The following is a 25,498-nucleotide window of genomic DNA, read 5'->3' on the forward strand; positions in this document are numbered from 1 at the left end:
TGAAAACATTCGAGTCCATATTCCATGTGTATTTTCATCCATTTTTCAGTCATCAACAAACGTCTTCGAAAGGTTCCTCCACATCGTTACTGCCCAAAGACGTCATGTTTTCGCCGCTGTTCTTGGACATGCGCAGTCGACACGACGGAATGGAGCACTGACGGACGCCCCGGCCCGATTGAACCACCGGTAGCCAGTGGTTGATCGTGTTATGGTGGTCGAATTCTTGATCGCGGTCGGCGAATTCACGCGAGCGGAACACCAAGTCGTAGATGCATCCACGGAAGCCGGAGTGCAACGGTAGGTCGGACGGTAATCGTGAATGGTTGAACGAAGAGTGGCCGCCCAGAAATAGGCTGGGATGAGCGTTGAGGACGGACATGAGTCCGGGCGATCTGCCCGTCACCGTTGGCTGATTGTTGACCTGAAGCCACGCGACGCGGCCTCGCATTCCGACATGGACCGAATGGCCGCCCATTGTGGAGACGGAGACTGGCCGAGCCGTAAAGATCCGTCTGGCTCCCGAACCCAAGTCCCAAGTCAGTGCCACGTGACCGCGAATGAAACTAACGGCCAGAAAGTCCTTTTTCTCTTCGATTCCCGCTAGCGTGACTTGATCAGCATTGATTGGTTGGCCGATGAAAAGGAGTAGAGCCACTTGACGGGCATCGTCCGTGACGAAACTGAATTTCATCTCAAAGTGTTCGCGGATGAATGGCGGCGGAGTCAGACTCAGGTAAGACGAGTGGCCCATGAACGTGCCATCGAATTGAGGACGGGTCACGTTCACCGCTGTTTCAAAACAATTGAACATCGTTTGTTGTATTTTCTATCCAATAGCATTATCTGCTTCTTGTACAAGCTTTAGATTTTTCGAATATATTCATTCGAACGTAAAAATAAATAAAAGAGATGACTAACCTATTTCACAGAGAGACCCGATACGGCCGTAACTGCAAACGCAAATCATTTGATCGTTGGAGCTCATTAAACAGGTGCTGTTGACTTGGCACGGATTGCAAGGGCACTGGCGGATCTTGCACTGATCGCCCACCCAACCCATCGGGCAGATGCAACCGCCACCTCTTTCGTCGAATTGCTGATCGCCATTTTGTTGGGCATTGCTGTCGAAATTTGCGCGGCATATTCCGCCGTTTAGGCATCGCAATCCACCGCAATTGGCCCGACGATCGGGACACTCGTCCAGGGCTTTGCCTTGGACAGCGTCTGCGATCATATCCAGCCGTTGGCCGTCAATCTTACACGAGCAATTTCACAGTTTAAAAAAATGAAACGATTTTTTTTTGAATTTCCAAGTCAAATTACCTCTAGATTATAGGCACATCCGACAATGCCGGGCAAGAAGACGAGCTCGGCTGGTGTTGGCACTCCATACGGCCGCCCGCCAATGTGAAGTCTGCCCGGCCAAGTGAAATGTTCGTCATCGGCCAATCTCTGCTCCCCGTTCATCGAGTAGGAATTATTCAGTTTAACAGAGCCCATGCAAAAGCTGCTGGACGAATTTCGGTCTTCCACTTTGAGAAATCTACGGTGATACGAAAATAAGTTAGGCACCCCTTTCAATCTGGCTTTGATTGTTTGCAGATATTGTAGATGACCTCATAAAAATGGCGTGTATATCTCCGTCACTGACGTTGTATTTGGTTTCGACCAGCGTCATTTGCTGACGGCCGCAAGACAAACGGAATTTGAGGGCGCCTCTCTCGACGTAAACGGCCAGGTAGACGTGGGCGTCGATGCTGTGGATGTAGGCGATCAAACCCAAAGGTGCCATCGTGCTGAACTCGAGTCGAGCTTCCAATACTTGCTGCTGGTTTTGATCATCGGCTTGCGTGCGATCTGCTACCGCATAACTTAGGTAAGAATTGCCGTGAAATTGCGGTACTTTCAATTTCCTGTCCGTTTCGCAACGACGGCCTTCGTTCCTCCACGAGCAACGGCACTAAAATCAACACTCTTTCTTATTAAAATTCAAATGTGTTTATTTTTGATTTTTGTTGTTCTTGCTAGATACCTGCCATCCTTCGGCGGTCATGACGCACGTTCCTCCGTTCATGCAAATATTGCTGTCGCACGAATTGGCTGGGATTTCGCCCGGCAATAAACTCGGGTCCATCAGCGGAGGTTCAACCGCCAGTACTTTCACCATCGTCGTCGTCGTCGTTGTCGTCGTTGTTTGATTGCTTACGTCAACAAGTTCACGGGAGACGGTCGTCAGTGTCAACGATAGATCTGTCGGCAAAGACGATTCCGTAGTGTTGTCATCCGGATGGAGCAACGGACGATTATCTAATTCGAAATGGCCATTTGTAGTCATGTCCGTTTCGTGTTCCGTAGCGGCAGGGACGTGATCAACTTCGGGAGGTCGTCCGTTTGTAGGCAGATGGATCGTTGTTGTGCCACCAGCTGTCACATCTTCCGTGTGCCTGTCGTTGTGCAGCGTGAATAAAGTATTAGCGGCAATTGTTGTGGCGGTGGAAGAAATCCCGTGACCCAATCGAGTGGAATGAGAGATGACGGTGGTCGATGCTGTCGAAGAAGAAGACATGGGACGAGTGACTGTTGTGCTGCTCTTCGACTCGCGTTCGCCCTCGCTAGTCTCCGGCTTTATTGTGGATTCCGGAAGGAATGGAACGAATGTCGTCCCGATAGAAGACTGAACGGTGGTTTTGAACTGGGTGGCCGTTTGATGCGTCATTGGCGTCATAGTGTCCGCCACTGCCGTAGTGGTGTCCAACGCATCGGTGGACGTGATGGTCGACGTTTCATCGGATATTGTTGTCGGCAAGTCTTGAACCATCGATCCGTTAATGGACATGGTTGTAGTCTCTTCCGACACGCCCATAGTCGTCCAGATGGTGTTTTCAATATCTCGCGAAAGATTAGTTGTAATCGTGGAAATCCACGTGGTCCATTCCGGTGTCGTTGGATCCGATTCCAGCTCCAGCGTCGAGAGTAAACTCGGCAGAGTCGTAATAGGATCTTGGAGGGGCGTCATCGCTGTCACCGTCGATCGTTGCGGGGTAACAACTGTTATCGACGTCATGGTCGAGACAGTCGACATTGCCGTTTCTTGTTCTTCGTGTTGTTCGTTTCCTATTTGATTATTGGACGATTGGCAGCGTGGTCCAGTCCTGTGTCGTGAAATCAATGAACCCGTTATTACCAAGTCATTGCGGCGAAGAGGAGAATAACATTAGTGTTGCTTGCACGTTATGTGTCAATTTACCAAAGTGGTGGGCAGGAGCAGGAATAGCCGTCCACCTGGTCGATACATTGGCCACCGTTGAGACATTTGGTCCCTGGCAGAAGGCACTCGTTATATTGGTTCTCGCAATGGACTCCGTGGAAATCGGGACGGCAGTAGCAGGAAGTTTGGCCGTCGTCGTCATCCAGCCAACAGATGCCCTGGTAGCTGCAATGCTTATCGTCGCATCGCTCCAGTGCCGTCTCGCAATTACGGCCGCTAAAACCTTTGTGTTTGTTTCGTTTTGTTTGGTTTTGATCGACCCGTTAATGCATTGTCAAAAGAACGGCCATAAGTTGTTGGTTATTGAAATATTCTAGCGTTGACACATCGCTTGGAACTATATGTATACTAGTTAATGTACTGCGCCTACATGTGCGTAAACACGACATACCGTGGGGACATGCGCATTGGTAACTTCCAATTAAATCGATGCAAAGACCTCCGTTCTTGCACGGATTACTGCAACATTCATCCACGTCCGTCTCGCAATGCTTGCCCGTCCAACCTGATTTTCATTTCAATTCAGCAAACGAATATAAAAGAGGCTAATGAAGCAGTCGTATTGAAATTGTTTGAACCTTCCGGACAGAGACAGTAATAGGCCAAGCCGGGGCCTTCCACGCAACGGGCACCATGACGGCAGGTGGGCGGTAGGAAGAGATCACGACTGCTCGCATTACTATGTTGATGACGACAAACGGCCACATCTATTTGGCAAAATGCGCCTTCGTAGCCGGGCAAACAGCGACAACGGTATCCGTTGGTGCCGTCCTGACAAGTGGCTCCGTTCTGACATGGATCCGATTGGCATTCGTCGATATCGACTTGACAATCGTCGCCTTTGTTTAAAAAAAAAAAAAACATTTTCATCTTACAGTTAATTTTTTTTTTTTTTCGGGTTTATTAAGGGACTACAGAACTCACCGGTGTAACCTGGGAGACAAAGGCAATGATATCTTCCAATACCGTCGACGCAGGTGCCTCCGTTTTTGCACGGACCATTCCAGCATTCATTCCAATCTGTTTGACATTGATAGCCGGTATACCCGTCCTCGCAGAAACACGAATAACTCGAACTGCATTTAAATTTTGTAAGCATAACAACAAAAAGAATTCAGCACGAAATCTCAAGTAACGAGGCACTGTTGGTTTTCGGTTTTGTTTTGTTTGATTCATTTTTTTATGGGAGATTTTGAAAGACTTACTTGTTTATGTGGTCAATGCAAAGGCCGTGAAAGCAGGGATCCGACTGGCACGCCAAAACATCATTAAGCTGTGCTGCTGCACCTGACGGAGGCGGCTGATACTGATGTAGCTCTACTTCTTTAATCAATTCCGCATCGATGATGTTGTTTCTTGAACCGTAAGCGGCAGCAGACGGCGAGACCATGAAAAAGGCCATGAATCCGATGGTAACCAAACAGCTGTCAAATCCGACCATGACAATGGATTTACGTTTCGTTGTCGACAAAAGCAAGCAGTTGCTGTTAGACTTATCTATAGTTCTCCTGTCACCCTGTGTGTGTCTGCTCGTAATCCAGCAGCTGAACGAGCTTCACGTCGAACGCCTTGTCTTAACTCGTCTTCGTCCGTGTAGAGACAGACAACATGGCTAAGACGACACCTGAACTTTTAGCTTTTCACTTCACCCCTCCCTCTCCTTCTCCATATACGTACATCCATAGGTAAGAGGGGTTGTGCTTAAGAGGAGGGATGGAAAAATGGTGGAGGAGAAAGGAACTGGCCACAGTCGACGTCGTCGTGCTATGGAAAAAGACCGCGGGAATCGTCGGACGAGGCTAGGGAAGGAGGGGTATTCGGCTCGTTCTATAAACCTTAACTGGTGGTACTCGTGGAGTGTTTCCATGGAGACTACGGCTGTTGATATACACAAACAGCCAAAAAGAAAAGAAAAAAACCGAAAAAGTCGAGTCACGCATGCATAACCTGCACGATGTCGGAGACGACGAATAACATCATATGACAGCTGCTAGTTTTCTCGAATTCCGCCGTCCTACGTCCTTTACGTTCCCAAACGATTTGACAGGAGGGTGTGTCAAATTATGAAAAAGAAGAAACAAATACAGGCTTTTATTTCCATTTAATGACTACCATCACTAAACATAAACGTTACCTTTAGACATGCAGCCAATTTGTTATGTTTATTTTTTAAGTTGGTTATTTTCTTTGCATCTTGATGCCAGATTAATTTTTTAGCGTACCGTCACACATTTAAACCAAAGTTGCTTTCCATCATTTAAAATAGCGCGAATACGAGATTTTCTGGCACCCCACACGAATATACTTGTTTACTGCCTTACTGGATCTAGGGCTCGGCCCCGATTACCCGAGAACCAGCTTACTACCGGAAGGTAGTGGCGCTAAGCAACAAAAAAAACTTTAAAAAGCTAATTTTGTGTGTGTCGCGCCAGTACATTCCAATAGTAAGCTGTTTCTTGGGTAATCGGGCCCCAGCCCTAACTGGATCACGTCTTCACGTGACATTTTCTTTTATATAACATATTTATACACATGACAACGCTGTTCGAATTTTCGTCTGCTGCAGATTCTTCATGAATAGTAGAGTCGGCAGTTTGACACGCTCTCTTGTTTGTTCACCGAACATATTAAAAAAACGACCGATTGTTTCCTAGTCTCAGAAAATATTAATTTAGATATGTGGAAAGTCGTTACTCGTTTGGTCCAGAATAGAAGCCTATCGACCTTTAGCCATAATTTTTCCACTCACAAAGGATTGCCTAATTCAGATACCGAATTCGTTCAAAAGAAACAAAGGTACAAACAAACTGATGATTTTGGACACCCAGAAAAGACACATTTTAGAAGTAGAGGATCCGGCTATCAAGATCGCAATGGAAACAGTGCTTACTCTGAAAGTAGACATAACAGTTTCGTCAACATAGTTGATAACAGCTGGGAAGAAAGTGCGGGGAAAAACAACAGGTATTCAAACAAAACAGACTCTCACAGGTCTGAATATAGAGATCAAGGAAAAGGACAATATGGAGAACCTAGAGAAAGAGGAAATGCTAACCTATCCAAAATTGGTGTTCCTGGAAAATGGAAAGTTGGTGCTGGTTTTGTCAGAGAATCTGACAGGCTACGTGACATACAGGATAGATGCAGAGGAAACTTCAAGAAGATGGCTAACTTCACAATCAAGAGAGAACCTGGCATAAGAAGACAGGCCAAGGTGCTTGAGGAATTTTCAGACCCAAATATATTTCCAAGAGAGGAAGAGCTTGATGGTGAAGTGGATGTTGTGAAGCTTGATAAGGTGTATGACAAGTATCAGCAGAACAAACAGGACATAAAAGAACTCACCAAGTTAAGAATTGTCAAGCAAAAGTATTTTAAAGATACTACAGAAGAAAAGACACTTACCTGGTCAGATAAAGAACACATTCGCTTCTTACACAACAGCGATCCACAACAGTGGACCATTGAGATGATCGCGGAACACTTTCGTATTGAACCCCATGTAGCGAAAGCAGTCGCTAGCGCCAAATGGATTCCGAAGAAGTCCAAATTGCAGGAAGAAATTTCATCAAACTCTACTGAAATCTACCCACCAGTTAATGAGAAAAGTGAGCAGCAAACTGCAAAACGTCAATCGTTTGAGGACAAACAAATAATGACGTGGCATGAAGTGACAAAAGACATGGGGGTAACATGTGATGCCGTAAGTAAAAACCAATCGAAATCCAAACCAGCCAGTGTTGAATTAGAAGACGTTGGTGTCGATAAAGACTTGGTGCTTCAATATCTTTCCCCTGGATCACCGTCTAAATGGGCTTCTCGAAAGTCTAGCCAAACGAATGTAAAACTTGACGAAGCCGAAGAAGTTAGACAGGTTATTGGAAAACAAATTGCTCCTCAGGTATTTTCATTTTTCCGTGACAAACAAAAAATGAATAGTCATTAATAAATTTTCATTTCAACACTAGCAACATCTAGAAATCAAACAAAACACAGAAGATGGTGAAAAAAATATAGGTGATGTCTACCAAAAAGGCGATGCATTCTTCACATCTGAAGGAGAACTGCTTTATCGAGTTCCCAATTTATCCAAATAGTACCAGTTTCTGTAATAAAATAAATTTGAATTTGAAATTCAAAGTAAATAAATCGATTCCTAGAACATGTACTCTGTGCTAACATCCAACTCGTAGCGCTTAGTCAAAGTAGTGAATGGTAGGTGGCGTTTTTGTTTCACGTTTCCCTTTGCAACCATGGCTGAAGATGCTCAACGCCGAGTAGAGTCAGCTCTCTCCAGTTTTGTCGATGAAATCGAAAAATCCAATCTCAGAAAAATGCAGGTATATCATGTTATCGTCTATCCAGCTCTTTGACGCGTCCTTAAATTATCTTTTGTCAGCGTACGATGCATCTGTGCGCGGCAGAGTGTTGTTCTGATAGCACGGCCTCCATGAACAGTGTCCATGCTTGTGTGGAACGCTGCACTCGTGATGTAAATGTTGCACAAAATTTCGTGCAAAATGAGATGGGGCAGTTCCAGGAACGACTCCAACGTGGCGTGCTCCTATGTCAGGATAAAATCAAGGAAAAGATTGGTCCATCACCAAGTGATGGGGACATGAAACGTTTCAGAGCTGAGTTTGAAAGCTGTGCTATTGATTGTGTGAACCACCACATCGACCAACTCCCCAGCTTGATGCAGAAAATCAAGAAAGGGCTTGACCAAGCTTGATTCCTTGGCTCATGTCAATCAATAGTTTAACTCAATTGTTAGTAAAATGTAATGCTGCCTCAATTTGTACGAGTATCGTCAATTCAGTCTATTTTTCAAGAAGTTTGCAGACAGTTCCTGAAATAAGTTGTAAAATTTCTTGTTACTGGCATGTCAAAATGCCAAAGCATAGAATTCACAGGATTTTTATGATCATCAAAATATTGTGATTCTTGTCTAAAGAAATACAGGCCAATAGAACACAACACCTTTTTACCTTTAATTTTACCTGTTCTGCCAAAGATACATGGAAATTAATATTTGTAACATTTTAAAGCAGAGATCGTCTTGGAAAATGGGACTTGTTTCTGATTCGTGTCTGAACCAAAAAGAACTCCTTGGGACGTCTACGGAGAATCAGGTGAATCGAAATTACAAATTGGTTATCGAAGAAGCATACTAATGTAAATTCTTGTTTCTATTATTATTATTTTTAAGGAGAAACGTATTACACTTGTCGATTTGTCATCCAGTATAGACATCAGTGACATTGTGGAAGAAGATGATGTGAAAAGGATGGCCTATTTTTATGTCTACGCCACAAAACTGCAGTCTTTGGCTTCTACTGGCGGGAATAGCATGGGGTTGGCTTCAGGTTTTCTCGATCTGAAACCTCTAATGCATTGGAGTGTTGTCGTCAAATTCGAGTCACCTGAATCCATTTACACGTTGGACGCAGACACATCGGGTGGTCTTACAGGTGCCAAATTTGTCGTTAAGGTAAAACGCCAATATCCTGAAAAAGTGCGTCGCAAAATAGAAGTTGGATCGATAATTATTTCCCCACAACAAGTGATTCGATGCGCCCGGAAATTATACCTTAATGAGGGCAAGTACGACTTCATTTTTGCCAATTGTCAGTCTTGGGCGCACAAATTCTGTTGTGAGATTTCGCCGGATTTTGCTGCCAATCTTCCTGTCACAATAGGTGACTGCACGACGATAGCAACAACCATTGGGGTGAGTGTTATTTCCTTGGGTGCCGCCGGTATAGGCATAGGATGGGCACTTTGTAAAATGCTCCAGAATCGTCAATCGAAATTGCCTTCATCGATGAACGAAGAGGAAGAAAATGATGACATTTGAAAAATTTGCTAAGTAGCCGATTGAGTCGATGTTACGTTGAACACCCTGCCGACAAAGTATTATCCCTCCTTCATGAACATTTCGTCCAATTAATCATATTATATTCTATGGTTTATTTATCCTGGTTTTCGTTAAAAAAGGCTGGTCTGAAATTTGGCCAAAAATTTATGTAGCTGTATTTGGCTCCTTCATTTAAACCACGATAAATATATTTGTAAATCAAAGTCAGGTTACCTAACTCCGTATAGAGAGGGTACTGAAATCACAAGGAATTATGCTTATCCTGTGACAAAGTTCTTAGTGCAATAATTAGAGCGTCCACACTCGGAAGAACTTTATTGAGTCTCGGCTTCAATACTAATATGAGGCAAGTGGTATTTATCTGTAACTGCATTGCAGATATACATAGCACCATCATAGCGTATAATAAGAAAAAGTAGTATTAAAAAGAGTATAAAGAAACAGTTTTCCATTATTGTTTCATGTGCCAAATGTGGCCTCCAGATACTTTCGAGAAACAGCCATGAGGAAAATTAAAAAATAAACTTGATTTCCTCGATTTTCCTACTTTTGTCAAAATCTGCAAAAAACGACATCTCTTGGAATTCGACAAAAATCACACGCCATAATCAAAATTAAACGCTGATTTCGATTAACTAATTGATTTTCTCGGTTTACTTCTGGTTTTTTTAATAAAAGAAAACAAAGTGCTGTAAGCGCACCAACTTTACTTTAAAATCGTTACGTTCATTCAAAAATCATAAGGCAAATTAAAAAATAAACTTGATTTCCTTGATTTTCATTCAATTCTGAATCGAAATCGTATATTTTAAGCACAATTTGAAATTTGGCCAAAATTGAAAAAGTGGGAAGGGTATAGCCTTCCTACTTTTGTCAAAATCTGCAAAAAACGACATCTCTTGGAATTCGACAAAAATCACACGCCATAATCAAAATTAAACGCTGATTTCGATTAACTAATTGATTTTCTCGATTTACTTCTGGTTTTTTTAATAAAAGAAAACAAAGTGCTGTAAGCGCACCAACTTTACTTTAAAATCGTTACGTTCATTCAAAAATCATAAGGCAAATTAAAAAATAAACTTGATTTCCTTGATTTTCATTCAATTCTGAATCGAAATCGTATGTTTTAAACATAATTTGAAATTTGGCCAAAATTGAAAAAGTGGGAAGGGTATAGCCTTCCTACTTTTGTCAAAATCTGCAAAAAACGACATCTCTTGGAATTCGACAAAAATCACACGCCATAATCAAAACTAAACGCTGATTTCGATTAACTAATTGATTTTCTCGGTTTACTTCTGGTTTTTTTAATAAAAGAAAACAAAGTGCTGTAAGCGCACCAACTTTACTTTAAAATCGTTACGTTCATTCAAAAATCATAAGGCAAATTAAAAAATAAACTTGATTTCCTTGATTTTCATTCAATTCTGAATCGATATCGTATGTTTTAAACATAATTTGAAATTTGGCCAAAATTGAAAAAGTGGGAAGGGTATAGCCTTCCTACTTTTGTCAAAATCTGCAAAAAACGACATCTCTTGGAATTCGACAAAAATCACACGCCATAATCAAAATTAAACGCTGATTTCGATTAACTAATTGATTTTCTCGGTTTACTTCTGGTTTTTTTAATAAAAGAAAACAAAGTGCTGTAAGCGCACCAACTTTACTTTAAAATCGTTACGTTCATTCAAAAATCATAAGGCAAATTAAAAAATAAACTTGATTTCCTTGATTTTCATTCAATTCTGAATCGAAATCGTATATTTTAAGCATAATTTGAAATTTGGCCAAAATTGAAAAAGGGGGAAGGGTATAGCCTTCCTCAACTTTTGTCAAAATCTGCAAAAAACGACATCTCTTGGAATTCGACAAAAATCACACGCCATAATCAAAATTAAACGCTGATTTCGATTAACTAATTGATTTTCTCGGTTTACTTCTGGTTTTTTTAATAAAAGAAAACAAAGTGCTGTAAGCGCACCAACTTTACTTTAAAATCGTTACGTTCATTCAAAAATCATAAGGCAAATTAAAAAATAAACTTGATTTCCTTGATTTTCATTCAATTCTGAATCGAAATCGTATATTTTAAGCATAATTTGAAATTTGGCCCCTTCCTACTTTTGTCAAAATCTGCAAAAAACGACATCTCTTGGAATTCGACAAAAATCACACGCCATAATCAAAATTAAACGCTGATTTCGATTAACTAATTGATTTTCTCGGTTTACTTCTGGTTTTTTTAATAAAAGAAAACAAAGTGCTGTAAGCGCACCAACTTTACTTTAAAATCGTTACGTTCATTCAAAAATCATAAGGCAAATTAAAAAATAAACTTGATTTCCTTGATTTTCATTCAATTCTGAATCGAAATCGTATATTTTAAGCATAATTTGAAATTTGGCCAAAATTGAAAAAGTGGGAAGGGTATAGCCTTCCTACTTTTGTCAAAATCTGCAAAAAACGACATCTCTTGGAATTCGACAAAAATCACACGCCATAATCAAAATTAAACGCTGATTTCGATTAACTAATTGATTTTCTCGGTTTACTTCTGGTTTTTTTAATAAAAGAAAACAAAGTGCTGTAAGCGCACCAACTTTACTTTAAAATCGTTACGTTCATTTCAAAAATCATAAGGCAAATTAAAAAATAAACTTGATTTCCTTGATTTTCATTCAATTCTGAATCGAAATCGTATATTTTAAGCAAATAATTTGAAATTTGGCCAAAAATGAAAAAGTGGGAAGAAGGTATAACCTTCCTACTTTTGCCTCCAAAAAAATCTGCAAAAAACGACATCTCTTGGAATTCGACAAAAATCACACGCCATAATCAAAATTAAACGCTGATTTCGATTAACTAATTGATTTTCTCGGTTTACTTCTGGTTTTTTTAATAAAAGAAAACAAAGTGCTGTAAGCGCACCAACTTTACTTTAAAATCGTTACGTTCATTCAAAAATCATAAGGCAAATTTAAAAAATAAACTTGATTTCCTTGATTTTCATTCAATTCTGAATCGATATCGTATGTTTTAAACATAATTTGAAATTTGGCCAAAATTGAAAAAGTGGGAAGGGTATAGCCTTCCTACTTTTGTCAAAATCTGCAAAAAACGACATCTCTTGGAATTCGACAAAAATCACACGCCATAATCAAAATTAAACGCTGATTTCGATTAACTAATTGATTTTCTCGGTTTACTTCTGGTTTTTTTAATAAAAGAAAACAAAGTGCTGTAAGCGCACCAACTTTACTTTAAAATCGTTACGTTCATTCAAAAATCATAAGGCAAATTAAAAAATAAACTTGATTTCCTTGATTTTCATTCAATTCTGAATCGAAATCGTATGTTTTAAACATAATTTGAAATTTGGCCAAAATTGAAAAAGTGGGAAGGGTATAGCCTTCCTACTTTTGTCAAAATCTGCAAAAAACGACATCTCTTGGAATTCGACAAAAATCACACGCCATAATCAAAATTAAACGCTGATTTCGATTAACTAATTGATTTTCTCGGTTTACTTCTGGTTTTTTAATAAAAGAAAACAAAGTGCTGTAAGCGCACCAACTTTACTTTAAAATCGTTACGTTCATTCAAAAATCATAAGGCAAATTAAAAAATAAACTTGATTTCCTTGATTTTCATTCAATTCTGAATCGAAATCGTATATTTTAAGCATAATTTGAAATTTGGCCAAAATTGAAAAAGTGGGAAGGGTATAGCCTTCCTACTTTTGTCAAAATCTGCAAAAAACGACATCTCTTGGAATTCGACAAAAATCACACGCCATAATCAAAATTAAACGCTGATTTCGATTAACTAATTGATTTTCTCGGTTTACTTCTGGTTTTTTTAATAAAAGAAAACAAAGTGCTGTAAGCGCACCAACTTTACTTTAAAATCGTTACGTTCATTCAAAAATCATAAGGCAAATTAAAAAATAAACTTGATTTCCTTGATTTTCATTCAATTCTGAATCGAAATCGTATATTTTAAGCATAATTTGAAATTTGGCCAAAATTGAAAAAGTGGGAAGGGTATAGCCTTCCTACTTTTGTCAAAATCTGCAAAAAACGACATCTCTTGGAATTCGACAAAAATCACACGCCATAATCAAAATTAAACGCTGATTTCGATTAACTAATTGATTTTCTCGGTTTACTTCTGGTTTTTTTAATAAAAGAAAACAAAGTGCTGTAAGCGCACCAACTTTACTTTAAAATCGTTACGTTCATTCAAAAATCATAAGGCAAATTAAAAAATAAACTTGATTTCCTTGATTTTCATTCAATTCTGAATCGAAATCGTATATTTTAAGCATAATTTGAAATTTGGCCAAAATTGAAAAAGTGGGAAGGGTATAGCCTTCCTACTTTTGTCAAAATCTGCAAAAAACGACATCTCTTGGAATTCGACAAAAATCACACGCCATAATCAAAATTAAACGCTGATTTCGATTAACTAATTGATTTTCTCGGTTTACTTCTGGTTTTTTTAATAAAAGAAAACAAAGTGCTACTGTAAGCGCACCAACTTTACTTTAAAATCGTTACGTTCATTCAAAAATCATAAGGCAAATTAAAAAATAAACTTGATTTCCTTGATTTTCATTCAATTCTGAATCGAAATCGTATATTTTAAGCATAATTTGAAATTTGGCCCCTTCCTACTTTTGTCAAAATCTGCAAAAAACGACATCTCTTGGAATTCGACAAAATCAACACGCCATAATCAAAATTAAACGCTGATTTCGATTAACTAATTGATTTTCTCGGTTTACTTCTGGTTTTTTTAATAAAAGAAAACAAAGTGCTACTGTAAGCGCACCAACTTTACTTTAAAATCGTTACGTTCATTCAAAAATCATAAGGCAAATTAAAAAATAAACTTGATTTCCTTGATTTTCATTCAATTCTGAATCGAAATCGTATATTTTAAGCATAATTTGAAATTTGGCCATAATTGAAAAAGTGGGAAGGGTATAGCCTTCCTACTTTTGTCAAAATCTGCAAAAAATGATTTCTCTTGAAATTCGACAAAAATCACACACCATAATCAAAATTAAACGCTGATTTCGATTAACTAATTGATTTTCTCAGTTTACTTCTGGTTTTTTAAATAAAAGAAAACAAAGTGCTGTAAGCGCACCAACTTTACTTTAAAATCGTAACGTTCATTCAAAAATCATAAGGCAAATTAAAAAATAAACTTGATTTCCTTGATTTTCATTCAATTCTTAATCGAAATCGTATATTTTAAGCATAATTTGAAATTTGGCCAAAATTGAAAAAGTGGGAAGGGTATAGCCTTCCTACTTTTGTCAAAATCTGCAAAAAATGATTTCTCTTGAAATTCGACAAAAATCACACACCATAATCAAAATTAAACGCTGATTTCGATTAACTAATTGATTTTCTCAGTTTACTTCTGGTTTTTTAAATAAAAGAAAACAAAGTGCTGTAAGCGCACCAACTTTACTTTAAAATCGTAACGTTCATTCAAAAATCATAAGGCAAATTAAAAAATAAACTTGATTTCCTTGATTTTCATTCAATTCTTAATCGAAATCGTATATTTTAAGCATAATTTGAAATTTGGCCAAAATTGAAAAAGTGGGAAGGGTATAGCCTTCCTACTTTTGTCAAAATCTGCAAAAAATGATTTCTCTTGAAATTCGACAAAAATCACACACCATAATCAAAATTAAACGCTGATTTCGATTAACTAATTGATTTTCTCAGTTTACTTCTGGTTTTTTAAATAAAAGAAAACAAAGTGCTGTAAGCGCACCAACTTTACTTTAAAATCGTTACGTTCATTCAAAAATCATAAGGCAAATTAAAAAATAAACTTGATTTCCTTGATTTTCATTCAATTCTGAATCGAAATCGTATATTTTAAGCATAATTTGAAATTTGGCCAAAATTGAAAAAGTGGGAAGGGCCTTCCTACTTTTGTCAAAATCTGCAAAAAACGACATCTCTTGGAATTCGACAAAAATCACACGCCATAATCAAAATTAAACACTGATTTCGATTAACTAATTGATTTTCTCAGTTTACTTCTGGTTTTTTAAATAAAAGAAAACAAAGTGCTGTAATAAGCGCACCAACTTTACTTTAAAATCGTTACGTTCATTCAAAAATCATAAGGCAAATTAAAAAATAAACTTGATTTCCTTGATTTTCATTCAATTCTGAATCGAAATCGTATATTTTAAGCATAATTTGAAATTTGGCCAAAATTGAAAAAGTGGGAAGGGTATAGCCTTCCTACTTTTGTCAAAATCTGCAAAAAATGATTTCTCTTGAAATTCGACAAAAATCACACACCATAATCAAAATTAAACGCTGATTTCGATTAACTAATTGATTTTCTCAGTTTACTTCTGGTTTTTTAAATAAAAGAAAACAAAGTGCTGTAAGCGCACCAACTTTACTTTAAAATCGTTACGTTCATTCAAAAATCATAAGGCAAATTAAAAAATAAACTTGATTTCCTTGATTTTTATTCAATTCTTAATCGAAATCGTATATTTTAAGCATAATTTGAAATTTGGCCAAAATTGAAAAAGTGGGAAGGGTATAGCCTTCCTACTTTTGTCAAAATCTGCAAAAAATGATTTCTCTTGAAATTCGACAAAAATCACACACCATAATCAAAATTAAACGCTGATTTCGATTAACTAATTGATTTTCTCAGTTTACTTCTGGTTTTTTAAATAAAAGAAAACAAAGTGCTGTAAGCGCACCAACTTTACTTTAAAATCGTTACGTTCATTCAAAAATCATAAGGCAAATTAAAAAATAAACTTGATTTCCTTGATTTTCATTCAATTCTTAATCGAAATCGTATATTTTAAGCATAATTTGAAATTTGGCCAAAATTGAAAAAGTGGGAAGGGTATAGCCTTCCTACTTTTGTCAAAATCTGCAAAAAATGATTTCTCTTGAAATTCGACAAAAATCACACACCATAATCAAAATTAAACGCCGATTACGATGTGTCTGGGGTTTAAAGTTAGGAATTGTTGGCACATTTTGGAAAATGGGGTCTTGAGTCGGGATAATATTGAATGGCAAAAAATACAGGGACATTGTGTCGGGGGACAGGGACTTAAAGTCGGTAATATATGAAGACATTTTAAGGCACGGGGTTTTAAGTCGGGGTTACATTAAATGAAAAAAAGACACAGGGGCCTTGCGTCGGGGGCTAGGGGTTTTGCGTTGTCCATTAATTAACGAATAAAAATATTTTTTTAAATTATGGGGGTCTTGCGTCGCAACGTGGGGGTCTAAAGTCGACCCCCCTTGGGGTCTTATGTCGAAGGGGTCTAAAGTCTCGCTCCCGACGATAACCCCCAAAATCGACGCCCTACTTACGGATTGATTTGCCATCTGTTGGGAAAAAGGTTGGGCTAGTACTAGAGGATGCCCTTTTGATAGAATCCCTATCGGCAATTTATTTTGTTTTTCCCTGCATTTAAAAAAGAGACAACAAATTATGGAATCAGCAAAACTAGATGAAGAAAAGTTACGAGAAGCCGCCTGTTATGGAGATCTAGAAGCTGTAAAAACATTACTTAAAAAAGGTGTGAATATTAACTCTCAGCATAGCATCAATGGCTGGTATGATTCTTTTTCCTTTTATTTTTTATGTGCATAAAATCTAATTTTCCAACACAAAATTCAGGACAGCATTGCATTGGGCTGCAAAGAGAAATCAGCTTGATGTTGCTCATTGCTTACTAACAAATGGAGCTGAGAAAAATTTAGAGAGTTTTTCAAAGGAAACCCCAGCAGATTTATCCACAAGTCCAGCTATTTTAAATCTCCTTGGTTCACCACTGATGAGGACTAAGACGGAAGAAGCAGAACAGAATACCATAACTCCTCATTACCTAGCACAATCAAACACTGGTTACAAAGTAGATACCCACGAACAAACAAAGTTATCTATGACACTGCCAAATGGGGGTGATCTAGTAAAACAAAAAGGTATGAAAGTAAATATCTAATTTTGTTGATGTTAATAAATAAATTCTCTTAGTATTTAATAAAATAGAATTAGTGTTTAAGCTTCGAATAGCTTACTCAACTGATACAGACTTCATTGAAGTGGAAATTGAGAGATCTGAGTTAAATTATCAACAGTTTTTGATTGTTTGTTGTTCTGAACTTGGCCTGAATTCAAAGTATGTTGAAAGGCTACGTAAACTCCCAAATACAAGACTGAGAAAAGATAGGGATATACAGAGGTTAAAAGATTTTGAGGTAACAGTAATTTCATTCATTTGAGAATATCTTAATGAAATATTTGTGTTCTCTATTGTAGGAAATTGAAGTTGTTCTGGTTGGCAGTAAGCCAAAGTTTACCATTGAATCTGACTCCCCAAATATTGTTGGACCAGCTTTGAAGAATCAAAATCAAACTATCCTTTACTAATTCCAGGTGGTGCCGTATGGTTCTGAAGACAGTTAGTTGTTATTTAGGGTTGGTACTTCCTTATTTTGATATGGATTTTCTTTAGGCAGATAATGTTTGACCCAATCTCACTCGTTATATCCCAAATATGGATAATTCCTGAATTATGTTAATTTACGATGGGTCTGCTACCTTGCACGTATTCGTTGTCAACTTACCGCCACTTTTCCCACGATTCACTATGCTGTATGGTGGTAGGGTAATGTCTTCGCACGCTTGATTTTTTTTTTATTTAAATACTATTTTAGACAACTATGTTGACTACTTTCCAATTTGCAAGAGCCAGAGATGAGTAAACAAAAAACAAGTGTCCACCTTATATTGGTTTCTGCGATGAAATAATGCATGTTGGCTAAATTATTATATTTTAATGTAAAAATTAATATTGGTATTCTGTGTTGCTAATTGAAGTACTCAAAATTCTAAAAAATTCAGAAATTAAAAATTTCTGAAATTAAATCTAAAAATTAAATTTCAACCTCCGCTTGGTGCAACACTTTGTCGTCGACGTCAGGACTGAAGTTTATATTCTTATTCTTCCAGGGTTTGGGATAATTTCTCATATTATTTAGTAGCTTGACCATCTAATCTGTGACTCTGGCTATAAACATTTTTCACAATGTCTAGAAGCTTGAGTTTTCATTCCGGCAATGCCGAATGAATTGAGCTCAGTCCAACGTTATTCCGAATAATAACGTTGGACGGAGCTCTACCCTCCGTACTCTCAGAAATAAGTTCTCCAGGCGCGAACGCCACGCACCTTTACCGTCTGTCAACCAGTGGTGGATAAATCGATCATCTAGAAACATCTCTATCGGGAAAATTATGATACGTCTCAAGATTGGCGGGAAATGTTTTGAAAAGTTTTTGGGTCATTTCCCGTTCTAAAGCACGTCATTCTTTCGCGTGTAGGCCACCATCCCGTTTAGAACCGCAATTGGCACTACCCATGTACCCAAGGTCCACTGCATCGCCCTCCGGGATTCTTGCACAGTCTTTATTCTTAAACCTTTTGGCTATCAAGAACCTTGTGAATAATGTGAGTCTTTTATTTATTCCTGCAGGAACGTTCCTTGGATTTTCAGTTTTTCTTCCGACGAGTCGACGACTGCTTATATCCACCGTGGCCATGAAAACTTGTTTCGACTATACGTAGATGGCAATGGTGTTTGTAAATGGGCGTTTTGTTTGACACATGACAGCATCGACTGAAAATAAATCTGCATAGTGGTTTTCGAGGTTAGTGGTTACTGAAGTATCAATGTTGGAGGACGTAGAAGAAGTGGAAAACAATACTTCAGTCGCATTGACCTAGTGAGAAATTTGCTTACGGAAGCGTTATAATTCACCGGTGAGTGCGCATTTTTGACGCATAAGTATCCGTTTTGCCGAAAAAATCAACATGGCATGGACAACGTACCAACTTTCTTTGGCTGTTTTAATGGTTGTCACTGGCTCCATCAACACCCTCTCAACAAAGTAAGATGAGACATTCTGAGTCATTCTCAAAATTTGATGCTAACACCATCCACCCTATCAAATCCCATTGTAGATGGGCTGATAAGCTTGAGTCAGAAAACAGTGCTGGAGATGCACAGCCCTTCAACCATCCTTTCTTGCAGGCATGTACTATGTTCATTGGAGAGTCGCTATGTTTACTGGTGTTCAGTATTTCACATTTTGCAAAAAAGAGGAAACAGGTATCTTATGTCTATAGTTCAATTTTAGAATTTTTGATAATTAATTTTTTTTATTTTCCTTTAAGTCACAGTCAAATGAACTGGCAGCTGTAGTTGACAATCCTATCTCCAGCTTCAATCCTCTCATTTTCTTTCCACCCGCCATGTTGGACATGTTGGCTACATCAACAATGTATGTTGGGCTGAATCTAACATATGCTTCCTCATTCCAAATGCTGAGAGGTATTTAAACTTGATTCTCGTAAGGTGAATAAATCCTTCAAAAACTACTTTATTAATGCAGGTGCTGTCATAATTTTTACTGGGCTTCTGTCCACAGCCTTCCTAGGACGGCTTTTGAAGGCACGCGAGTGGTTAGGCATGCTTACTGTCATCATGGGTCTGAGCGTAGTGGGGGCATCCGATTTCATTTTCAGCTCTGGTGGCAGCAACAACTCTCTTAACAGCATTATCACTGGAGATTTGTTGATTGTCATGGCACAGATTGTCACAGCCAGTCAGATGGTATGGGAGGAGAAATTCGTCACCAAACACAATGTACCAGCCTTGCAGGCCGTCGGATGGGAGGGTATTTTCGGTTTCGTCACTTTGAGCCTCTTGCTGATACCAATGTACTTCCTCCGTGTCGGACCTCCGTTTAGTTCTAATCCTCGAATGGTCCTTGAAGATGCTTTGGATGGATTTACTCAGATGAAAAATAACCCAATGATTATTCTCGCCATGTCAGGTATTAACGCTGTTGTTCAGCCACCGGATTTTTTCTCACATAGATTTTTTTGTTGTTGCAATCAGGTACTGTTATAAGCATCGCATTTTTTAATTTCGCTGGTGTCAGCGTCACAAAGGAGTTATCAGCAACCACTCGTATGGTTTTGGATTCGGTACGGACGCTTGTCATCTGGAGTGTGAGTTTACTGCTGCAATGGCAACAGTTTTATTGGCCACAGGTGCGAGAAATTCATTTTGGTATTGCGATAAGAAAAATTTAATTTCTGGGCTTTGATTTTTCTAGATTATCGGTTTCGCTTTACTGGTAACCGGTATGGGCGTGTACAACAACATTATCAACGCCTCGGTGTGCAAGTGTCGCCGCGGGTCGGATTCGGAACCACTTTTAGGGGTAAATGAAGATCAATCCATCAACGATGAAGAAGGAAGACCAAGTGTTATTCACTAGTCTTTCCCTATTTCTTCACCACATGATGCTTTTCTTATCCTTTTCTCAATTGATAGTGTTCTACCTTCTCAATATTTTTTTCATGACGGAAAATTAGTAATCGTTTCGTTAATTAGTGCAGTCTCGGTCAGCAAAATTTATTCCGTATTTTAAAAATGAATTCAAGCAGTGTAAGCTTGTGTTTCTGTTGACTCATTGATGTTTTGAAACGATCAGATTCTCTTTCGTCAGTCTTTCATTGAACAGCGGGTCTTCCTTGATGAAAATCAACAATAGATTAACTTCTATAGACGGTTTATCATCTTATTAACATTCTACTGTATAAAATGAAACGTTTAGCAATTAGCACGTAGGGTTTATTGTAGAAAAGACTAGAGATAACTAATTATGCGTGTGCACAAAGTACAACCTTCCTAACTCGCGAAGGCCACATGCCAACTCGTGTTACGATGTTTAATTTTTCTCCATTTTAAGAGAAAAAGTAAACTGATTCCAAAACAAGTCGCAAGTCAAACACACCGCGTCGAGGCACTTCTCTCAGGATCTGATTTAGTCTATGTCGGGCAAGACCTTTTGGCGATTCGTCTTCAGCAATATCGCTACTTTAAAAAGTATGAATTTTGGTTAACTAATAAAGATTTGATAAAAAAATACCTTGCTCTACTAGCAAACTGTGACACCATAAATTTTGATAAATCTTCCAAAATGGGTTGAGAGTGAAGGGAGACGAACTGTTGTCGACAAATCTGAAAGACAATTAAGAGAAGCATTAAAACTGATATTGATACATAGAAATACTGTAGTTAATTAAGTCACCACCTTGTTCATTTCATTCACAGTACAAGGGTGGGTCCAGAAGCAATCGTGAATGGAAGCAAAAGTGATGCCTTTCCTTTGACAGTGTAAAGCTGTCAGCATCATGTGGCTCGAATCCAACGAGTGAATAAAGTTCGGAGGAAAAGCGTTACGTTGTTTCATCACATTAGGCCGGCTATTGAAAACAGTTTTTAGACAAGGTATTGTTAGAAATTCAAACAACCAGAATTACCTAGTTTCATCATAAGGATTTTTGTTGTAAGGTTGCACGACGGGCAACCCAACTGGTGTAATCCATTCGACATTTTCTCCAGCGACGGTTGAAATCAATTTTGCACTTTCGGTGAACCAATCTTGGATTTCTTTGGCCGATGTAAACATCTCTTGCAGACTTTGAAATGTTTTATCAGCTAAATATGAAGCTCCAATATTGACCTGTTCTGGTGATAATCCTGGAAGTTCTGCTTAACAAAATTATTAAAAAACTTTCAAGGTACTAGATAATTTCAACGTTACTAAATAATATTAACTAACCCTTCAATTGTTTAGCAATTTGTAATCGAGCACCGTAACGCGTAACACCATACACCGTCGTCATAACGGTTTGTTTGATGACCTTCCTACTGATTTGGCCGGCAAGAAGCTGAGCAATTTCAACATCATTGGCAGCATCTTTTGCACGCTCCCGCTCTACCTGTATTGAAGAAAATAAAAAAGGGATTTAGTCCTCTAAGGATCGGAAGCCATTTGGATTCAGTACCAAAGTGGCTACGTTGCTATAAACGTCCTGCGGTCTTTCAGCAGGCGCCAAGTTGACACTTTCGGCCCCAACTTGATCTCGTCCTAAAGCCGCATAGTGCTGTAATCCATTACACGAACCATCCTGATGAATGGGTAAATGGCAAACATACGCAGCTGGTCCTTCTGGACATCGTAGTGCAGCAGCCACTTCCATGCAAGCTGCTAAGGTTTGCCATGGCTCGTCGGACTTAACCCACCATTTTCTTCCCTTTACAAGTATTTATCGTTATGAAACACTCGTCAACAGTCATCGAACAATCATTATGAAAATCACGAGGACGCATGATTCGGTATTGCCATTACCGTCAAAGGATTGTCAGCTGAATCGAGAATTTCTGGCAATATTTCTTCTGCATAGCGAAGACGTTCGCTGACCGGCTCCCTTTTCTTTGTCCCAGTCAAATTTATCACGTGCAACTTTAACCAGTTAAAGCCCTCAGCCCCCAACGGTTTGCCATGAGCAAAGTAGAGCAGCGAGCGCGCCATGTCGTGAGAAAGATGCGTCAGATGAGGAGAACATGGGTATACGCGACCTCTGTAAGGTTTTATTAATAAAATAGCTTGAGTTCTTTGAATCAATTCGCAAAATCCAGAATTGGTAGTTGATACAACCTGAAATCCATGTTATGAGGTAGCCAAAAAATCTTATCACGGAAATGATTGGCAAGCGACAAACGATAGAGGGTATCACACCACAAACTGTACATTTCCGCTTTTCGACGTTTGTAAGCGGTTCGTTCTAGGAATGACAATATAAACAGCTTAGTGGAATGCTTAGAAGATGAGACGATTTTTGTCGATCCAGACTAACCTTTGAACGCTTTAGCTTTGATAGATCCATCCCCAGTCACGGGTGTTGGTGGAGACAGGGCGGACGGTGGCTGTGGTATGTCAAGTTCTTTGCTACCATTTGAATTGAAAATCTTGATAGCCAAATCGAGAATGGCACCGTTTATTTGCCAGGGAATGGTCCCTAGGGCATTTAGAGCATCTAGAGCCGGATACAATTGCTGAGCAGGGGTGTTCTCCAATCTAAGTCTCTGCTGCGATGCATATGGCGGTAAACGGACTAAAGAAACATCGGTCACCAAATAGCCTCCCTGTCTATGCGTATGCCAAGGTAGAGGTGGTGAAACCATGGGCAACAGCGATGCGTCAAAGCTTAATTTTTTCTTGCGTATCTCCTATAAAAGAAAACCAAATTTATCATTTGGAGGAAGGAATGGTAAGAAATAAATCCAAGATTACATCATATAATTTGACAAGTTGCGGATGTGGTTTGATTTCTCTAATGGCTTTCACACCTTTGGTGCGGAAGACAATGTAGAATGCGGGTGAAAGCTTGGCCCCTTCGCTTGTGTGGTCGGCAATTTTCAAATTACTGAGGATTATGTTGTAGAGAAACTGGCCAACAGATTGAACAACAGAATGTGGCCAGAATATTTCTTCGTAATCCAAGTCCGAACCTTCATTTTGAAATTGTACCAGAAGTTGTTGCCACATTTGTCTAGGGTTGAACAGCTTGCCATTTTTTGTTGGATGCAGATACCATTGACAATATCTGTTATAAAGATGTTGGAATTTTTCTAGCTGCCCATTTTCTTTCTTGCGTTGGATTCGAGCTTCTCTCATTACTTTCAGACCTAAGTTACGACAGAAAATGTGCATACTTGGCGAAAATAGGTCAGAAGTGCCCGAAAGCATTTGCACTTCTTGGGTCAACAGTCGAACGTAATCACTAGCCGACAAAATGGCCAAGAAAGGATAAATGTGTAGTGTTTTGCGACGCGTAGATTCAAATTGAGCTTTACACATGGACAAGTCGCGAACAATCGCTTCGCGTATCACTTCCAGCCATTCGAGTTCCAGTTTTTCCATGTCACTTATGGCCTGATTATCCACCGAACTGGAATTTGTAATTGATTTGATGAACACGACACCACTCATTTCGGATTTAAGCTGTTCGGCAGCTAACTGTGTTAAACTGTAAAAAATCTTATTAGAATGAGAAAAACCAATGTATAAAAATACTAGTACTTTTCTTCCTTCAGTAATCCTTCTATATTTGAAGTAACCTCTGATTCAACAGTCATTTCATTTAAGGCAGCCAATAAAGGTGTAGTATATGTTAATGGAACCGAAGGAAATCCTGGTTGAAAATTGGGCATTGCCAATCTTATCCCTTTCGCTGCCAATTCCCTGTGGTTACCCGTAAACTTACAGCTTTGGAAAATTTCTTCCACATTTAGGCCGCAAAAATCCATTTTATCCAGAAGGTTCTCTGCAAGAGCTTCCAAGCCGATCTCTTTTTCAGATCTTCGGCCCAAACAAATGAAGCAGGCGGCAAATGAATCTAAACTGAAGGGTATTCCACCTTGTTCCATCATCTGTACAACTTCTTTAATAAGCTTCCAACTACAGCGGGATGAAGCTTCTCTAAGTACAGCATCATAAACCAAACTGCTTTTAAAGTACTTTTTTTCTGCATGGTAGTTACGCAACAAAATCATAGCCTTGTAAACCATATTCTGTTGCATGCACATTGTTAGGTAACTTTTGAGACTAAACCGGAAAGCAATTTCTTTTTTCTTTTCCAATTCAACAGCTGCTGCTTGTGATTCTTCAATAGAATTTTGGTTACACATTTTCTTTTCAGCTGATTTTGCTTTCGGCTTTGACGTTTTGATTTCACTGCCCATTTTTGAGACAACTTGCCTTTGCTTTTTCATTTTTTCTTTCGGTATTTCAACAATTGTGGGGACACCTTCTAGTACAGTCTCTGTTTCTTCACTTGCTTCACTAGGGAAATTTGGCAAATAGTCACCATGAATTTCTTCAATTTCCTCTTCAGGTAATTCACCTTCTTCTTCACATATTTTGCCTGTGGTATCGTTTTGATCTCGACTCTTAACGGATGTCGCACGACAATTGGGCTTCGACGAAGAGAAATTCATATAGCCAGAACCATTTCCGTTAACGTGTATGGTTTTGAAAGTATTGGCTGGTATTACAGCAACGGTACTAGGCAGCTTGAAGACTAAGAATAGTAAATAATACCACTGCTATATGACACTTGAAAATATATATTTCAAAATTATATTACCTTTGAACCGTTGCAGAATGGCCAGCGTAGCCAAACAATTTCGACACGATATCATGATTCATGACCAAATTTACAATTTTCAAGAGCAATTCTTTTTCAGTCTACATGGCACGTGTTGACATCGTTGAAGCAGACGAGAAAATAGGGGCTAGAAAATAGACTGACTCCAACTAATAACGATGACGCTAATAACCACGTGATAATCGCATAGACCAATGATGAAGCTGTTTTTATTATAATTTTTCCCCGCTTTTCT

The 25,498-nt window shown here is 38.8% G+C and overlaps 6 protein-coding genes across 11 annotated transcripts; 4 read left to right on the plus strand and 2 right to left on the minus strand.

Moving 5' to 3' along the window:
* Nucleotides 1-14: 14 nt before the first annotated feature.
* LOC116919693 (protein eyes shut) lies at nt 15-5,289 on the minus strand. Of its 2 annotated transcripts, XM_045171567.1 has the most exons (10): nt 4,477-5,281; nt 4,196-4,347; nt 3,850-4,110; nt 3,663-3,776; nt 3,251-3,494; nt 2,036-3,155; nt 1,620-1,963; nt 1,327-1,546; nt 922-1,258; nt 15-792 (listed from the first exon to the last, which is right to left on the minus strand). In XM_045171567.1, the coding sequence occupies exons 1-10, from the start codon at nt 4,710-4,712 to the stop codon at nt 53-55; spliced, it is 3,768 nt and encodes a 1,255-aa protein (XP_045027502.1). In that variant the 5' UTR covers nt 4,713-5,281; the 3' UTR covers nt 15-52. The 2 variants fall into 2 exon arrangements, with proteins under 2 accessions (XP_045027502.1, XP_045027503.1); XM_045171568.1 differs by having other exon boundaries at nt 649-1,258; nt 4,477-5,289.
* A 533-nt stretch (nt 5,290-5,822) lies between these two features.
* Nucleotides 5,823-7,435, plus strand: LOC116919704 (neugrin). Its single transcript, XM_032925712.2, has 2 exons — nt 5,823-7,172; nt 7,240-7,435. Exons 1-2 carry the CDS (start codon nt 5,949-5,951, stop codon nt 7,366-7,368), a joined length of 1,353 nt encoding a protein of 450 aa, XP_032781603.2. The 5' UTR covers nt 5,823-5,948; the 3' UTR covers nt 7,369-7,435.
* A 26-nt stretch (nt 7,436-7,461) lies between these two features.
* Nucleotides 7,462-9,352, plus strand: LOC116919711. Of its 2 annotated transcripts, none has more exons than XM_032925724.2 (3): nt 7,462-7,611; nt 8,323-8,403; nt 8,481-9,352. In XM_032925724.2, exons 1-3 carry the CDS (start codon nt 7,525-7,527, stop codon nt 9,126-9,128), a joined length of 816 nt encoding a protein of 271 aa, XP_032781615.2. In that variant the 5' UTR covers nt 7,462-7,524; the 3' UTR covers nt 9,129-9,352. The 2 variants fall into 2 exon arrangements, with proteins under 2 accessions (XP_032781615.2, XP_032781614.2); XM_032925723.2 differs by having other exon boundaries at nt 7,466-7,611; nt 8,320-8,403.
* Nucleotides 9,353-16,563: 7,211 nt separating this feature from the next.
* Nucleotides 16,564-18,881, plus strand: LOC116918817 (ankyrin repeat domain-containing protein 40). 3 transcript variants are annotated; one of them, XM_032924586.2, is made up of 5 exons: nt 16,565-16,789; nt 16,854-17,158; nt 17,211-17,434; nt 17,496-17,654; nt 18,710-18,881. In XM_032924586.2, the coding sequence occupies exons 1-4, from the start codon at nt 16,665-16,667 to the stop codon at nt 17,604-17,606; spliced, it is 765 nt and encodes a 254-aa protein (XP_032780477.1). In that variant the 5' UTR covers nt 16,565-16,664; the 3' UTR covers nt 17,607-17,654; nt 18,710-18,881. The 3 variants fall into 3 exon arrangements, with proteins under 3 accessions (XP_032780478.1, XP_032780477.1, XP_045027230.1); XM_032924587.2 differs by lacking the exon at nt 18,710-18,881 and having other exon boundaries at nt 16,564-16,789; nt 17,226-17,434; nt 17,496-17,964; XM_045171295.1 differs by lacking the exon at nt 18,710-18,881 and having other exon boundaries at nt 17,496-17,964.
* LOC116918816 (solute carrier family 35 member F6) lies at nt 18,872-20,813 on the plus strand. The gene is made up of 6 exons (XM_032924583.2): nt 18,872-19,124; nt 19,198-19,345; nt 19,411-19,567; nt 19,629-20,072; nt 20,138-20,292; nt 20,358-20,813. The coding sequence occupies exons 1-6, from the start codon at nt 19,048-19,050 to the stop codon at nt 20,520-20,522; spliced, it is 1,146 nt and encodes a 381-aa protein (XP_032780474.2). The 5' UTR covers nt 18,872-19,047; the 3' UTR covers nt 20,523-20,813.
* Nucleotides 20,814-20,862: 49 nt separating this feature from the next.
* On the minus strand, nt 20,863-25,440 carry LOC116918815 (DNA-directed RNA polymerase, mitochondrial). 2 transcript variants are annotated; one of them, XM_032924581.2, is made up of 12 exons: nt 25,243-25,440; nt 24,177-25,176; nt 23,388-24,123; nt 22,951-23,323; nt 22,752-22,878; nt 22,443-22,674; nt 22,099-22,347; nt 21,873-22,032; nt 21,571-21,799; nt 21,342-21,513; nt 21,177-21,268; nt 20,863-21,124 (listed from the first exon to the last, which is right to left on the minus strand). In XM_032924581.2, exons 1-12 carry the CDS (start codon nt 25,295-25,297, stop codon nt 20,992-20,994), a joined length of 3,558 nt encoding a protein of 1,185 aa, XP_032780472.2. In that variant the 5' UTR covers nt 25,298-25,440; the 3' UTR covers nt 20,863-20,991. The 2 variants fall into 2 exon arrangements, with proteins under 2 accessions (XP_032780472.2, XP_032780473.2); XM_032924582.2 differs by having other exon boundaries at nt 20,863-21,121; nt 25,243-25,439.
* Nucleotides 25,441-25,498: the final 58 nt, after the last annotated feature.

This window comes from Daphnia magna, linkage group LG3, assembly GCF_020631705.1.
Source record: "Daphnia magna isolate NIES linkage group LG3, ASM2063170v1.1, whole genome shotgun sequence".
NCBI lineage: Eukaryota > Metazoa > Arthropoda > Branchiopoda > Diplostraca > Daphniidae > Daphnia > Daphnia magna.

Coding starts and splice junctions, on each gene's coding strand:
- LOC116919693 (XM_045171567.1), bottom strand. CDS start 4,712: ATGGTCGGATTTGACAGCTGTTTGGTTACCATCGGATTCATGGCCTTT. Junction 1,964..2,035: donor TGACCGCCGAAGGATGGCAG/GTATCTAGCAAG, acceptor TGTTGATTTTAG/TGCCGTTGCTCGTGGAGGAA. Junction 1,259..1,326: donor GATGTGCCTATAATCTAGAG/GTAATTTGACTT, acceptor TGCTCGTGTAAG/ATTGACGGCCAACGGCTGGA.
- LOC116919704 (XM_032925712.2), top strand. CDS start 5,949: ATGTGGAAAGTCGTTACTCGTTTGGTCCAGAATAGAAGCCTATCGACC. Junction 7,173..7,239: donor GAAAACAAATTGCTCCTCAG/GTATTTTCATTT, acceptor TTTCAACACTAG/CAACATCTAGAAATCAAACA.
- LOC116919711 (XM_032925723.2), top strand. CDS start 7,525: ATGGCTGAAGATGCTCAACGCCGAGTAGAGTCAGCTCTCTCCAGTTTT. Junction 7,612..8,319: donor CCAATCTCAGAAAAATGCAG/GTATATCATGTT, acceptor AACATTTTAAAG/CAGAGATCGTCTTGGAAAAT. Junction 8,404..8,480: donor GGACGTCTACGGAGAATCAG/GTGAATCGAAAT, acceptor ATTATTTTTAAG/GAGAAACGTATTACACTTGT.
- LOC116918817 (XM_032924586.2), top strand. CDS start 16,665: ATGGAATCAGCAAAACTAGATGAAGAAAAGTTACGAGAAGCCGCCTGT. Junction 16,790..16,853: donor CAGCATAGCATCAATGGCTG/GTATGATTCTTT, acceptor CACAAAATTCAG/GACAGCATTGCATTGGGCTG. Junction 17,435..17,495: donor AGAGGTTAAAAGATTTTGAG/GTAACAGTAATT, acceptor TCTCTATTGTAG/GAAATTGAAGTTGTTCTGGT.
- LOC116918816 (XM_032924583.2), top strand. CDS start 19,048: ATGGCATGGACAACGTACCAACTTTCTTTGGCTGTTTTAATGGTTGTC. Junction 19,125..19,197: donor ATCAACACCCTCTCAACAAA/GTAAGATGAGAC, acceptor ATCCCATTGTAG/ATGGGCTGATAAGCTTGAGT. Junction 20,293..20,357: donor AACAGTTTTATTGGCCACAG/GTGCGAGAAATT, acceptor TGATTTTTCTAG/ATTATCGGTTTCGCTTTACT.
- LOC116918815 (XM_032924581.2), bottom strand. CDS start 25,297: ATGATATCGTGTCGAAATTGTTTGGCTACGCTGGCCATTCTGCAACGG. Junction 22,348..22,442: donor CAGCTGACAATCCTTTGACG/GTAATGGCAATA, acceptor ATACTTGTAAAG/GGAAGAAAATGGTGGGTTAA. Junction 22,033..22,098: donor ATAGCAACGTAGCCACTTTG/GTACTGAATCCA, acceptor TCTTCAATACAG/GTAGAGCGGGAGCGTGCAAA.